General features: G+C 41.0%; 1 protein-coding gene across 2 annotated transcripts in view; it reads left to right on the top strand.

The window, feature by feature from the left end:
- The window catches only part of Heca (hdc homolog, cell cycle regulator), a 50360-nt gene that overhangs the window by 22715 nt on the left and 12636 nt on the right, over nt 1-15009 (top strand). For both annotated transcript variants that reach the window (XM_008822024.3, XM_008822023.3), the window contains exon 2: nt 11057-12097. In XM_008822024.3, the coding sequence (XP_008820246.1) occupies nt 11170-12097 (928 nt within the window). In that variant the 5' untranslated portion in view covers nt 11057-11169. The remainder of the gene's footprint in view (nt 1-11056; nt 12098-15009) is intronic.

Raw genomic sequence — 15009 nt, 5'->3', positions numbered from 1 at the left:
CTCTCTACAGATAAATATACTTACACACATGCACACACACACACACACACACATTCATAGACACCTAGTTTTTGTTGTGATTTGGTTTGGAACTGGCTCTGCTTTTCTTTCAAAGGTTTGTCTCGTATAGCTGGATACTAGGCTGATGTGTCATTTTTATTATCCTTAAGCTCTAAATCTCTGAGCAAGAGAATAAGTACCCTGTTAATTTGTTTTCTAGTACAGTGTGATCCTATTATATGTAACTTGAACTATGCAAATTTCAAATAATGACACATAAATAATATCAATAAAAGCTTCATGTTTTGTGCAGAATTTTAATGAACAAATTCCTCCAAATTATGCATTAAGCCATCTCATATTTTTAAAGGTGTCAGGTTCCAAGTTGTAAAAATGCTTTGTTACCTCATGGCCCCACTTTGTCTTACAGACAGAAATACTAACTTTTGGCAGTGTTGTGTGTGCTCTTAACCCTTACTAGAACATCTTCAAAGATTTGGGTGACATTGCATTATTTTGATGTTCACTATTTTAATGTAAAACTGTAGCCTTCAAAATATTTGGGTGAGCTAATACCAGTGTTGAAAAACATCATGAAATTGGTAACTTTGGAGGAGAAATCAGATGAGACCAAAGACTGACATATCACACTGTTAATTTATGTGATAGATTGAGAAGTAATAGAGATAATGGGCTCTAATCCCAGCACTTGGGAGGCAGAGGCAGGCAGATTTCTGTGAGTTGAAGTCCAGCCTGGTCTACATAGTGAGTTTCAGGTTAGCTGGGGCTACAGAGAGACCCTGTCTCAATAAAAAAAAAAAAAAAAAAAAAAAAAAAAAAAAAAAAAAAGATGGTAAAATTTAAAAGGTACCTGTGTAAAGCATGAAGTCAGTGATTACAGATTTATGTGTTGAACATGTTTCTCTACACTCAACTCCCAAGCTTTGGATGGTTAATTTTCAGTTGAGGCAGTTCTTTGGGACCATATCTCATGAATAAAATGCAGTTTTGTGTTGATGAGTCCCTTCCACCTATTTGGCTGAGAATATTTAATGTGGCATTTAAGCTCTGTAAAGAAAGAGATGGTGTGCATTGACTTTCTCAGCTGAGAGGCAGAATCTTCTTTAGGCTTGGAGGTTTGTGGAAGGGAAAGGTGACTGGGAGAGAACTGAGGAGAGGCACCAGATGAGAGAGAGGAGGGTGTGCGTGTATATGTGGTAGAAAGGGCAGGTGAGAAGGGTTCATGTGCATTGTCTGAAGTACTGCACTCCATGTACTTTCCAGACTGAAAATGTGCTGGAAAGGGTTGGGCACTTTCTTGTAGCTGTGCTCTGAACTCAAAGTTTGATTTCTTTTATATCAAATGTTGCAGAGTGATAAGGCTTTTTACCAGTCATTATTTAGGGCTAAATGAATAGGTGCTAAACTCTATTTGAACTACTTTAGTAACTCATATTACTCATGGCAGTTCTTTGAAGTAGACAGTGTTAATTCCTACCATTTTGTTGAAGGTTAGAAAACAGTGACATGAGGAAGTTAAGTGTCTGGGCCAAGGCCTGAAAATGAGCGAGTTGGGAAATGAGTATCATTGCTGAGCAAACTGTCTCACACCTCTGAAGCTATTGAGTGGGGACAGTTGTCAGGAACTTCATGCCCTAGGGGAGACTATTTTACTGTGGAGTTGTTCATAAATACTGAAGTTCACATTTGGTATCTTGAGTGTGGAAGGCTGAGGGCATAGCTCGTGTTGTTTGAGGAAGTAAGGGTGACAGAGAAGTCCTGACCTAAGTCTAAAAGGCCTGACTGAGCTCTATAACTGCCTGTCCCTGGCATCTGGGCTGGAGGTCCTCAATGATTCCCTCCTTCCCTTTTCTGTCCTGAACTTTAGCTACCCCAGAGTGCTACATTTGGTTAGACAATTCTTTACATCAACAAAATATCTTTTATACACTTAATATATTTCATAGTCATGGGTTTACAAGGATGGGTAAGAGCATGCCCATGCCTTAGACTTTAAAGTCTAGAAAGACTTTGTAACTTAAAAGACCCCTATCCTACCCAGCTCTCTACCTTGTTGGGATACTTGAAATTGTTTTAAGAGGGGCAAAGATAACTTAATTCACAGTTAAAACTTTGAAAACAGTAGTACCTTGTTTGTAGCACAGTGTGAATGAGGGATTCAAGGTGAATAAGTTTTGTCAGTGAGGTTCAGGTTTGTAGGGGAGCAGTGTAAATGACTCCTGCTATACCCTTTAAAAAGTAAGAGGTTTGGAAGCTTGAAGGAGGGGCAAGGTATCAGATGAGAGAAGACAGATTGGAAGGGACCTTAGCCCCATTACTGTGTTGTACAGATTTGAAACTCCTTGAGAATTCTGCTCACAGTAACATGGATTTTGTTTATTTTCTCTTGAGTAGGGAGAACTAGAAGCTAGATCCTGAATGCCTAATGATAAATCTCTAGAAACAGGCCTTAGAAGGTTTAGATGTATATATGTTTTCTGTGTGTGTGTGTGTACATGTGTATGTACGCATGTCAGAGGTTGACCTCTGGGTGTCTTCCTCTATTGTGCTCCATCTTATTTTGAGGCAAAGTCCCACTGAACCTAGTTCACTGGTTAATTAGACTGGCTAGCAGCAAGCTCCAAGGATCTGCCTGTCTCTACCCCCATCCCATCAGTGCTGAGGTTACAGATCATCACCACTGCACCTGGCTTTTAATTCAAACTCAGGTCCTCAGCAAGCACTTTACCAGCTGAGCTATTGCCATAGTCCTATATATGTGTTTGAAACGGTGTTGACTGTAAAAGAACATCTTTCATATTTGCTTGTTAGATTATCATGATTTAGACTGAAGTCTCAAGAGATGATTGTGCCATGCTCTGATGGTTTGAATGAGAATGTCCCCCATAGGCTCCAAGTATTTGGACAAAAATGTCTTTAGTTGGTGGTGCTGTTTGGGGAGGTCTTGGAAGGTGTGGCCATGCTGGAGGAAACATGTCACTGGGCGGGGGGGCTTAGAGACTTCTTAAGCCTTGCCGGATCTCCAGTCACTCTCTTGCTTTCTGTGCCTGCTTGAAGATGTGAGTGCTTTGCTTTCTGCTCCTGCTCTAGCTACCTCCTGCCACCATGCCTCCCTGCCATGATGGACTGTAATTCCCCTCAAACTGTAAGCTCAAATTCTTCCTTCCGTAAGTTGTGTTGGTCAGCATTTTTATCATAGCAACAGAAAAGTAACTAATAACACCTGCTTTTACTGAATGTGGGGTTTCTTTTTTCTCTGCTAAAGATTTAGTTGTGTCAGGTCAGTCCATTCCATTTCTATCTTGAGATTGCTGGGATTTTATAATAGAGCTAATTTATTGTAGATTTGATATGGAATGCTCTTGGTGCTGTTAGAGTTACAAAATCTTTTCCTAAATGTTTTCTTTAATCATAAAACTCAGGAAATGGGAAAGAGGTGTAGCATTACTCAGATTATTTCTAAGCACCTATTTCATGGTATGTCCAAAACAGAAAAAGTAAGAAATACATTGGAGCAGTTTGCATTTAGTTGGTGAGCCAGGCATACAGGTATAAAGTGGTGGTAGAAGTAGTGTAGAACAATATACTGAACTTATTAAATGTTTAGTGTTTCTGCATACATCTGAGGGGAGTATGCAGATATTTTTGTCTTCTCTTCACGGATGAGGAACAACTCAGTGTAAGTCAGCATCAGAGCTGGCACACATGTTCCATCTCCCTTACTAGTCCCTGACTGCCTGATAGTGTGGACAGGGGAAGGGCAGACTGCAGGAGAGGCAAGGGCGCAAAGTGCTTACCTTTTTACTGTTTCTAAGCACTCTTGCTGAATCACCCATCTTCATCTTTACCTGGGGCTGGAGATGTGTCACAGTGAGGTTCTTGCTGTATTATTACTCAATTCTAAACAAGCTCTGGGAGATGCTTGCTGCATTTGTTACTGAGTTCTCAACAAGCTCTTGGGTTTGCATTTGTTTTTGTGGCTTTACCACAAAGCCTCATCAAAGTGGCTGTTGTGTAACCCTGCAGGTCTGGCAACATAGAGTTGGGAACCTATATGTATGCTAAATTGCTGTAATGAAATACCTGAAGCAGGCTACTGATGATGAGAATTTTATTTATTTAACTCATATGTTTGGAGGTTCAAGGGCCTGGTGCCTGCATGGGTTTAGTTCTATGTAGAGCCCTTGTGGCAGCATCATATTAGGGTGGGTGGCAATGTAATGCCAGAGTTATTGCTTTGACATCTCAGAGGTTTTCTTGTCGCCTGAAGATAAGGCCAAGATAGAGAGCAACCAGTGACCTGATGAACAGGAAACCAGAATTTCCCTCTAACAGCAGAGCTCCTCCTAAGTCTCATACCATCTCCTATTGCCATACTGAAGACTAAGCCTATGGGGGTGGGGGGAATGGGGGGAGACCTCCCCAACTATGACCACACCATAGCAGGGCCTTTCAGTGTAGCGACTTGGAGGTCTCGATGCAAAAGCACAACTCTGATCTCAAAGGAGATAAGAGATAGTTTATTCTGGAGCCAAATATGAGTGACCATGGCCCCAAAACATGGATTCAGGTTACCCCAAATTCCATGCTCCAACATAACAGTTTCATGAAGTTTTTATAGTAACAGAACAAAGAAAAACCATAAATCAAGATGCTTTTCAAATATGTTGGTGGAAACATTAAATAGACGGTTACAGCAAAAGAGAAATCTCAGCTATAGGCCTCAGATGCTATCTGATGACACGGCCTTTTGGTGGTGGAAGTTGGTAGTCTGCTAAATTCATATGTTGCAAAAGGTTTATGTTAGTCACAGGATATTAAGTTGGAAACAAGGTGGTAAGGAGTGGCTATTTAGCTCAAGATGGCCCAAGATAAATGGTAATTAGGCTCTGGACTTGGAACATTGCAAACTCTCCACCATCACTGAAGTTCTACCAGTTATCAGCCTTTGTAGAATATTCAGTTTTAAGATAGTTTTTCTGGGAACTTTGGTTCACAGAGGGTAGAAGTAGGTGAGACCAGCTGTGATAAATGGCAGTGCTCAAGGGCAAAGCTGTGGGACTGCCTCTGTTTCTTGCTTGTGTTTGTATTAGAGCTCTTGACAAAATTTGCTGAATCTTCCAGCTCCAGAGATGTTATGTAGGAAGTGCTTAGTATTCATATTTAAATGATAAGCTTGTTGCTTTTTTTAAAGAATATAATTTCCTGTTAGTCTACCTTAGTCTATATTTTTTAAAAAAGGCAAGTGGATTGCAGGATTTACATTCTGAATATTGTGAATGAAAAGGTATCAGTAGCTATCCTTTATTAGTTCTGGACGAATGTATCTTGGTTATTGCCATTACATTTCAGAGACATTCCATTCAAGGCCATTCCTCTGAAGAATTGAGGATAAAAGCAACTGCATTTTGTTTAATTGACTAATTAACATTTTAAAGGACACTAAAGGTCACAGACTTGGTGGTTGCAGTTAATTTATTCAGTTTTGAAGCACTCTTGTACTTTTTTCAGTGTGTTTTAGTGTATCTAAGATTTCAGCTCTTTTCCATGTTCATCATGTATGATGTAGGTGCTGGGAACTGAATGATCAAATCATCATCATCATCATCATCATCATATCCCCCCCCCCCCACACCCTGTAGTCCCAGCTGGCCTGAAACTTGCTAGGAAGACCAAGCTGGCCTCCATCTCAGAAATCTGCCTGCCTCTGCCTCCCAAACACTGGGATTAAAAGCATGTGCCACGAAGCCAGGTTTAAGCAGTAAGGACTCCTAACCACTGGGCCATCTCTCCAGCCTGTTAATCTACATTTTATTTATTTATTTGTTTAGTTTTTTGTCTTTTGGAGACAGGGTCTCCCTGTAGCCCCTGCAGGCCTGGAGCTGCCTCAGGAGATCCTCTTGCTTCTGCCTCCTGAGTGCTGGGATTAAAGGTGTGTGCCAACACGCTCAGTTTATGTATTTATCTTTTAAATTGAACTATGTTTATTCAGAAAAATATGATGCATTTTAGAATTATAATGTATGGTGGGGAAAAAAAGTAATTTTCTCAGTTTTTCAAATTCTTGACATGTTACTCTTTGAGATTCAGAGACAATAAATCAGTATTCCCAGGAATTCTCAGAAATTTCAAAAATTATGATTATTTTAAACATAACAATCTTCACACTATTATTTTTATTGCTAAAATTATTGTTTAAAAAATAAATATACTAAGTTTAGTAGTACTTACAAAGAACTACAGTTACATAAATATTCAAACAATGAAAAATGTAACATAAAATTCAGATTTCCCAGTAAGGAGACACATGGAAACATATGTGGACAGTCCCATTCAAGGATTTACTTTGCACTGAAAATATGTTATAACTTGAAAGAGCATTCAAAAGACTTACATTAAGTATTCTATATATGCAAAATCATTAGGAAACTATAAGCAGAGACACAGTCCACAGAATGGGAGAATTACCAGCTGTAACTCAAACAGGGGCCTAATATCCAGACTTTACAAAGGACTGCAGAAAGTAAATACCAATGAAACAAAACTGCCGATCAACAAATGGGCTAATGAATTGAATAGACAATTTTAAAAGTCTTCAGGGAAATGCAAATTAAAACTGTTTTGAGATACCAGCTCACTCCAGTCAGAATGGCAATCATGAGTTTTGACAACAAATGTTAGTGTGTGGAGAGAACACTTGTTCACTGCTAGTGGGGGTGCAAATTAGTATAGCCATCGTGGAAATCAGTTTGGAGGTTCCTCAAAAAATTAAAAATAGAACTACCATATGACCCAGCTGTCCCATTTCTGAACAAATACCCAAAGGCCTCCATACCTTGCCACAGACATACTTGACATGTCCATATTCATTTCTACTCTGTTCACTATAGCAGAGAAATGGAACCAATCTAGTTGTCCATCAGTAGATGAATAGGTAATGAAAATCGGGTATATACATAATGGAATATTATTTAGCTGTAAAGAAAAATGAAATCACAGAATTTTCAGGAAAATGGATGGACTTAGAATGTATAATATTACACGAGGTCATCATAGCTCAGAAAAAAATTGTGTGTTCTCTCTTATAAGGGGATCATCGATTATAAGCTCTACATGTATATATGTAAACAAATGTGGGTATAGTATAACATTTTGAAAGGAGAACAAGAAAGGGTAATAAAAAAGACAAAAGGCACCAATGAGTTCCTGTTATCTGCATCTCATACAGAAGAAACTGACATAACAAGAGGTGACTTGCCCAAGGGTGCCTAGCTCATAAATGGTGCTGGTGTGCAGGCATTCCAGTGGCAAAGTTAATATTGTGAATTGGTGTCCTACACAAAATGGGATTTGGATATATGAAGACTAAAGATTATAAGATGCATTAGGAGAAGGTAGATAGAGAAGCCACAGTGCTCATTGAGGACTGTTTTGCTGAGGCCCTGGCATTCTACACTGAAGGAGGTAATTGGAATGTGCCAGACATTGCTAATATTTTCACAGACTTTTAAGGGACTCTTTGCCTGGGCTCATGATTTGGTGGGATGTTGTATTGGTTATTTGGTGGGCAGTGGTGAGGTTGTGACTGTTACTGAGTAGGGAATGGCATTGTTGGTGTCCTCTGTTATGTTTCAAGCTCTCCTGAGTTCTTCTGCATGCTCTGGCTCAGCCTTTGCTGCCCTCTTTTTAGTCCTTACTCTTTTTTGTTCTCTCTATGACTCAAGCTTCCTAGAGACTTGTCTACACACAGTTGCTACCCTTCTGTCTTGCTGTTTGCTCACTGTTTGCGTCTGATGTGTCCCTTATCATGCCATAAGAACTGTCCTCACGGAAATGTTGGTGCCAGGCCCACTGCTCATTCTGTGAAAACTTGTCTGCCTTATCTTACCCAGTAGTTTTGAACTAGGGGTGATTTTTACCTTCCAGAGAATATCTAGCAATGTCTACAGACATTTAGGGCATTAAAATTGAGGAAAGGAATGTTATTGACAACCATGGGTGGAAGGCAGGACTATAGCTAAATACCTTATGCAGTGCAGGATAGCTTTCGCCTTAGGAATTATAGCCTTAGCAGTGCAGAGGCTGAGACTCACTGGTCTTACCTGATACTCATGGATATAATGCAGTCCTCCATTCTCAGAAATTTCCCCTGATGTCTTGACATAATTGTTAATGTGTCTTCTAGTGAATGCTCAGTTCGTGCCTTGCCATTCTTTATGGAGGACTTTACTGGGCCATCTTTGGTGCTCGTCCTTACTGCTCAGGATTCCCTTCCCAGTGTCTTGTTCCTGCTCAGTTCTTGGATTCCTCTTACACTTCTCTGGAGTCCTAGGAGTTTAACTAGCTTCTGGGTATGTGACTTCATCTGTACTCTCAACTGAGCTTTCTAGTGCTCTGGTCATGTTCATGTCTTCCTGAATGACATAGGCACTTCTACCCTTCAAGTCCACAGTCAAGCAACTAGTCAGATCATTCTTCTCCCTGTATGTTTCTTGGACTGACAGTCATCTGGCACTGCATTTTTAGTTCAGGCATTTTTTAGTCCCGTCTGATCAGTGCACGCCCCTCCTTATCTCAAGCACCACAATGCCATCACTATGGGCAAGGGATCTGAAACAACTTTTGAATCTCAGAGTCCTCCCATAAGGTCTCATTTACAGCAGATGTGTTCTAAACTCTTGTATGCACCACATAGAACCCTTGTAATCAAGTTCCTCACAGTTCTTCATAGTTCCCACTTGGAAGTACCATTTTTCCAAAGGGGCCTTTGACAATGTTTGGGACATTGGGGTTGTCATGGAAGGTAAGCCTGAGGTTGCAACACAATAGGAGAACACCTTCCTAGCATGTACCAGGGCCTGGGATCCAGCCCCAGCTCCTGCTCCCTATCCCCCCCACATCATAGGAAGGTGAAGTGCGTTGGGGATACAGAGTAAATGCTTAGGATCCAGTGATGCTAATTTCCTGTAATGCACTGGACAGTCACTCTCCATAAAGACTTATCCAAATGCCAGTAGTGTCCTTGTTAAGAATAGCAAATTTAATTTTTAGTTTCTGCTTAGAGAAGTGAAGAGAGAAATGCTGAGCGCTGGTGGGTTCTGATTTTAGAGAACGGGAGACAAAAGAACAGCACAGTAATCCAGACTGGAGTTTAAAAGAGACTTGAAGAATTAGCCTGAAAACTGTAGACGTGCAGAGACCAAGTGGGAATGCCTATTGGTTATGTTGTTTGCTGTGCTACTCTTCTCATCTGGCTGATCATCACTTAGTCCCTGCTTGCACAGCTGGCAGTTGCTAGTTTAGGCCTTGTGACATTGTGACTCCTTCCTTGGCATGGCGAGAACTTTCTTCTGTTCCTGCCCTGCTAGGCTCTTAATCTCCCAGTTTGGCTCCATGTTTTCCCAATTTTGCCATCTCTGGCTTATACCTTTAGCCATTTCATTACGCCGTTTTATTTACAAGTAATAATGCCATAAGCTATATAGAAAGGGCTCTGTTCATTACAAGAACAGCATTTATAACTCTTATATGCTAGGTACTGTGCTGAACTCCTTGAGCACTGCTTATTCCTCACCAAAATCTATACCTAGCAACTATAACTATATATACAAATAAAAATCGTCTACTCTTGTCAGAGCAGCTATTCTTTGGAACTGAGACTTAACCCCATTCTTCCCCTCTTCCTATTAAAAAAAAAAGAAAGTATACTTTTTAAAGCAGCTTTAGGTTCTCATAACAAAATTTGAAGTATAGAGAGTGTCCATGTAGCCCCTACACCTCCTGTGCATAGAACCTTCACCCACTGTCAGGTTCTCTGGAAAAGTAAGACCAGTGAACTTAGGTTGATACACACAGTATCACTCAATTCCATGGCTAAGCTTAGGGTTCACTGCTGGTATTTACATGCTGTGGATTTTGACAAGTGTGTAATGATATATGCCACTGTTACAGTTCATGCAGAATAACTGCATTGCCCTAGAAACCTTTTCCCTCTCCCTCCCAGTGATAACCACTGATCTTTTTTAGTGGTTCCATCATAATGTTTTTGACATTAAAAAAAAAAAAAATTCTAGCTGGGCATGGTAGCCCAGCACTTTAATTCCAACACTGGACAGGAGGCAGAGGCAGGGAAATCTTTGTGAACTCATAGGGGGTTCCAGGCCAGCTGGGCCTATAGGGAGACCCTATCTAAGCAAACAGACAAATAAACACCCCCCAAACCCAAACAACAACAAAAAACAGCCATTGTAAGCCCAGATTTTAGGCTGTTGTTGAAAAGTTATAGGATTCCAGTGTAGGACAGTCTTCATACATGTGTTCACTTCTTTAAAAAATGGGTCTGCTTTGTACTGTTAGGTTTTTCTTCGTTTCTGGGAACCTGCTTAGCTGTTGGAACCCTGTGTGGGGGAAATGTGCTTAAGACAGTACAGAAATCCCTCATTGTTGCTTCCTGTCTACAAGCTTTAAGAGAATGGTTGTTTTCTTTCTCAACCAGACAGTTGAGTTATATGAGAGCCAACAGTTAGTTTGACAAGATAGCCCTGCCACCCTAGAAGAAAAGTGGAGATGAGACTGCCTACTGACTGGCCTCAGTCTGCTGTTTAGGATCATCTCAAGCCCCTGATAAAGTACTCTTGAGGGCCCTTTTGTTGGAGATGCCACCAGAACTGGTTAGTTTTAGTTCATTTTTAAAGAAACCTAGAACTGCCTGTTGTTACACCCACACCTGGAGAAGACTTTATATCATAATGCACAAGAATTGACACAAAATTGAACTATATGAAGGATCTGGACTTCTTGAAATTTACTGGTATATTTTTCAGTAGATGATGAATAACAGAAAATAAATTCCTTTGGTACAGCATCATATCAGAAGATGATGAATGTTTCTTAACCTGTCTGCTGTTTGTTCAGTGGTGGTTTAATGCTGTCATGAATGGGCCAAAGGGAACCACAGCTTTGCCTTAAGGATTGGTGTTCATTGGAGTCCTTGTATCCCATATACTGAATCTCTTCCTTTCTATTCTTCTCCCAGAAGCCCCCTGTGCCACACCCCTGATCTGCAGCTTCGGGAGGCCGGTGGACCTGGAGAAGGATGACTACCAGAAGGTGGTGTGCAACAACGAGCACTGCCCCTGCAGCACGTGGATGCACCTGCAGTGCTTCTATGAATGGGAGAGCAGCATCCTGGTGCAGTTCAACTGCATTGGCCGGGCCCGCAGCTGGAATGAGAAGCAGTGCCGCCAAAACATGTGGACCAAGAAGGGCTATGACCTGGCCTTCCGCTTTTGCTCCTGCCGCTGTGGGCAGGGCCACTTGAAGAAGGATACAGATTGGTACCAGGTGAAGCGGATGCAGGATGAGAAAAAGAAGAAGTCTGGGTCAGAGAAGAACACGGGGAGGCCTCCGGGGGATACTGGGGAGGAAGCAAAAAAGTGCAGGCCCCCCAACAAGCCCCAGAAGGGTCTGAACCATGACCTCCCCCGACGGCATTCCATGGACAGGCAGAACTCCCAGGAAAAGGCCGTCAGTGCTGCAGCCTATGGGGCCCGCTCCCCTTGTGGCTCCCCTGGCCAGTCCCCACCCAGTGGCTACTCCATCCTCTCCCCAGCCCATTTCAGTGGTCCCCGATCTTCCAGATATCTTGGGGAATTCTTGAAGAATGCCATTCATCTTGAGCCTCACAAGAAGGCCATGGCCGGGGGTCATGTGTTTAGAAATGCCCACTTTGATTACAGTTCAACTGGGTTATCTGTGCACAGGGCAGGGCACTTTGACACTCCTGTACAGTTCCTTCGGCGGCTAGACCTCTCTGAGCTCCTCACTCACATCCCCAGGCATAAGCTGAACACTTTCCACGTGCGGATGGAAGACGATGCTCAAGTGGGCCAGGGCGAGGATCTACGGAAGTTTATTCTTGCAGCCCTCAGTGCCAGCCACAGAAATGTTGTAAACTGTGCTCTATGCCACCGGACACTTCCTGTATTTGAACAGTTCCCACTGGTGGATGGAACTCTATTCTTAAGCCCCTCAAGACATGATGAGATTGAATATGATGTTCCTTGTCACCTTCAAGGTATAGGTGTTGATCCACCTTGCCTGTTTTCTGTTTGCTAGACCCCCAAAACAAACAAGATAGAATTCACTGTTTTGACTTAATTTTCACTGATGCATTTTATTGTAGTCAGGAGCTAGGTAACTGGAGTACTTCAACTTCACCCAGTTGGTGGTTAGTGGTTTTGTACTCTGTTGTTTGTGCCAGGTAGTTGGCCTGGTGGGCACTGTTGTGTTCTTGTTCTGCTCTAATTGAAAGAAAGGATTACTGGTTTTTCATAATTGGTAAGAATTTAGAGAAGGAATTGCATTATTTGTTGTGAAACACTTGCCTTTGAATCCTGTTTTAATGTGCCTAGAAAGCTGTGTATTTTCTTTGATCTTTGTATATAGGAAACACAGGAAACAAGAAGGACTGTGGTTTCAGATTAGTTGAGTTAATTTGAAATTACGAAAGATGAAATTGTTGATAGAAACCAAAGGAAAATGGGGAACAATTGAAAGCTCAGATGTGACCTTGGTGGGGGACTGTGCTGTTCAGCTTATAATGTGTAGCAAAGACTTGGACACATTTTTACCATAACCTGAATGGCAAGGAATTAGGCAATACAGGTGTGAAATCTGTTAGTTCTGATAAAAGTATTGAAACTTCCAAAGAGAAGAGATACATAATACGTAACATGTTAACAGTGTGCTACAAAATCTAGAATGATTTCTCCTGTCTTCTTCCACTGAACTCTGCTGTCTACACCCCTAGAGCCAACTGATTCTTCACATTAAAAAAAAATATTTTATATATATCTTTATGTGTATTAGTGTATTGCCTGCATGTGTGTAAGTGCACCATGTCATATAGTACCTGTGGAGGCCAGAAGAGGGTGTCAGATTCCCTGGAACTGGAGTTATAGATGGTTGTTAGCCACCATATGAGTGCTGGAACTGAACTCAGGTCCTCTGTAAGTGCAGCCAGTGCTCTTAACTCCTGAAACATCTTTCCAGTTCCCTTCTTCATGTTTTTTAACATCAGGATTTTAAAGGCAGTTGTCTTCATTCTCTAGTTGTCTTCATTCTCTAGATAATTTTTGGAAATCATCTTTTGCTTGACTTAAGGTGAATAACTACTTACCCCCTTCTTTGGGGGATAAATCCTTAATGTTTCTGCTATATGTTAATAGTGTTGAGCCAAGACACATAGTCCTATTATAGCGATAGTATCAAGGACTCCTTTTTATTAAAGTTAATTTCTTCCATTCCCATTTGCTTGGATATTTGTTTAGTTTTTGGAGACAAGGCTCTCACTGTGTAGCCCAGGCTGGCATTATTCACAGTGAAGACTGCTGCATTGGAAATTAACTGTTGACTTTAGAATCTGAAGGCACAAGCCTCCTGAGAGTAGTTTTGTTTTGTTTGTTTAACCTTGGGGAGTTTTTTCTACTCTAGCAGCTCTTTTTTTGTTTGTTTTTGGACAGGGTCTCTCTGTAGCCTTTGTAGATCACGCTGGCCTTGAAGTCAGAGATCTCCCTGGTTCCTGAGTGCTGGGATTAAGTGAGAGTGCCACTACGCCTAGTTGTAAACCACTCTTAAAATATTGAAATTTTTTTTGTTTGTCTGTTTTGTTTTTTGCAAACCTGAAGAACAACCACAACTTGTTCAAGGTCTATCAGTGGATACAAAAACACTGAAGTTTTTTTCTTCTGACACTTCCTGGGGGCTTTCATCCACCCTGGAGTGCTTGGTGCCTGCTGGACTTGGATTGTACTTCCAGGAAAGCTTTCATTATTTCCCATGGTTTAAGTTTGTTGCCTGACCCTACATTTTCTTTTTTCTTGGTTTATTCCCTGGATTTGTTAGGAGACATCCTCAGGAATTGAGATGTTAAAAGACCGAGAATGGTCTGAGAATGCTTTGATTCTGGCTTAATGCTTGTTACTTAGCTGGGTCATGTAGTCCTCTAAATTAGAAATATTTTTCCTTGAAAAATTCGAAAGCATTTCTTTACTATGCCTGTGTTATATTGCTACTGTTCAGAAGCGTGATGGTCTTTCTCCTCTCCTGCCTTCACCTTAATCTTCCCTAAAGGTTTTTAATTTTCCCCTTTTGTCTCTAGTATTTTGAAATCTCACCATGATCACACACACACACACACACACACACACACACACAGAGTCTTTCTACTGTGCATTCTCCTGGCTTTTTTGAATGGATAAGCTAACATCTTCATTTTTGAGTTTTCTTTTGCATTATTTCTTTGATAACTTCCTTCCCATTTTCACTTTAAAAATACTAGAACTCCTATTAATGAAATATTGTACCTTTGGGTTTCTCTCTCTCTCTTTCTCTCCCTCTGGTTTTTTTTTTTTTTTGAGAGGGAAAATCCTTGTTTTTATTTGTTATTTGTCTCTTTATTGTACTTTCTGGAAATGAAGGCTTTCCTTGATTTTTCTCTTTCAAGATTTTAAATTTCTAAGGGCTTTTTTAAAAAAATATTTTTATTTTATTATTTTTATTTTATGTATATGTGTGTATTGCCTGCATGTATGTGAGTGCACCCATGCTGTGCAATGCTGTGGAAGTCAGAAGAGAACTTTGGAGTCCCCTGGAACTGGAGCTAAGGATGGTTCTAAGGGCTTTTATATATTTTAGATTTATTATTTTTATGTGTGTGTGTGTATTGCCTGCATGTAGGTAAGTGCACCTGCATCATGCATTGCCGGCAGAGGACAGAAGAGGCCCTTGGATCCCCTGGAACTGGAGTTACGGACAGTTGTTAGCTGCCATGTGGGTGTTGGATTCAAACCCAGGTCTTCTGCAAGAACAACCAGTGTTCTTAGTCGCTGAGCCGTCTCTCCAGTCCCCTAAGGGCTTTTTAATAGCACCATATTCTTGTTTCTTGGATGTTTATTTGTTACCTTTCTGAGTAGGTAAAAGGAACTA

The sequence above is a fragment of the Nannospalax galili genome, unplaced genomic scaffold, assembly GCF_000622305.1.
Source record: "Nannospalax galili isolate Female #2095 unplaced genomic scaffold, S.galili_v1.0 scaffold186, whole genome shotgun sequence".
Lineage (NCBI taxonomy): Eukaryota > Metazoa > Chordata > Mammalia > Rodentia > Spalacidae > Nannospalax > Nannospalax galili.
This window is presented reverse-complemented; position numbering and strand designations above follow the sequence as displayed.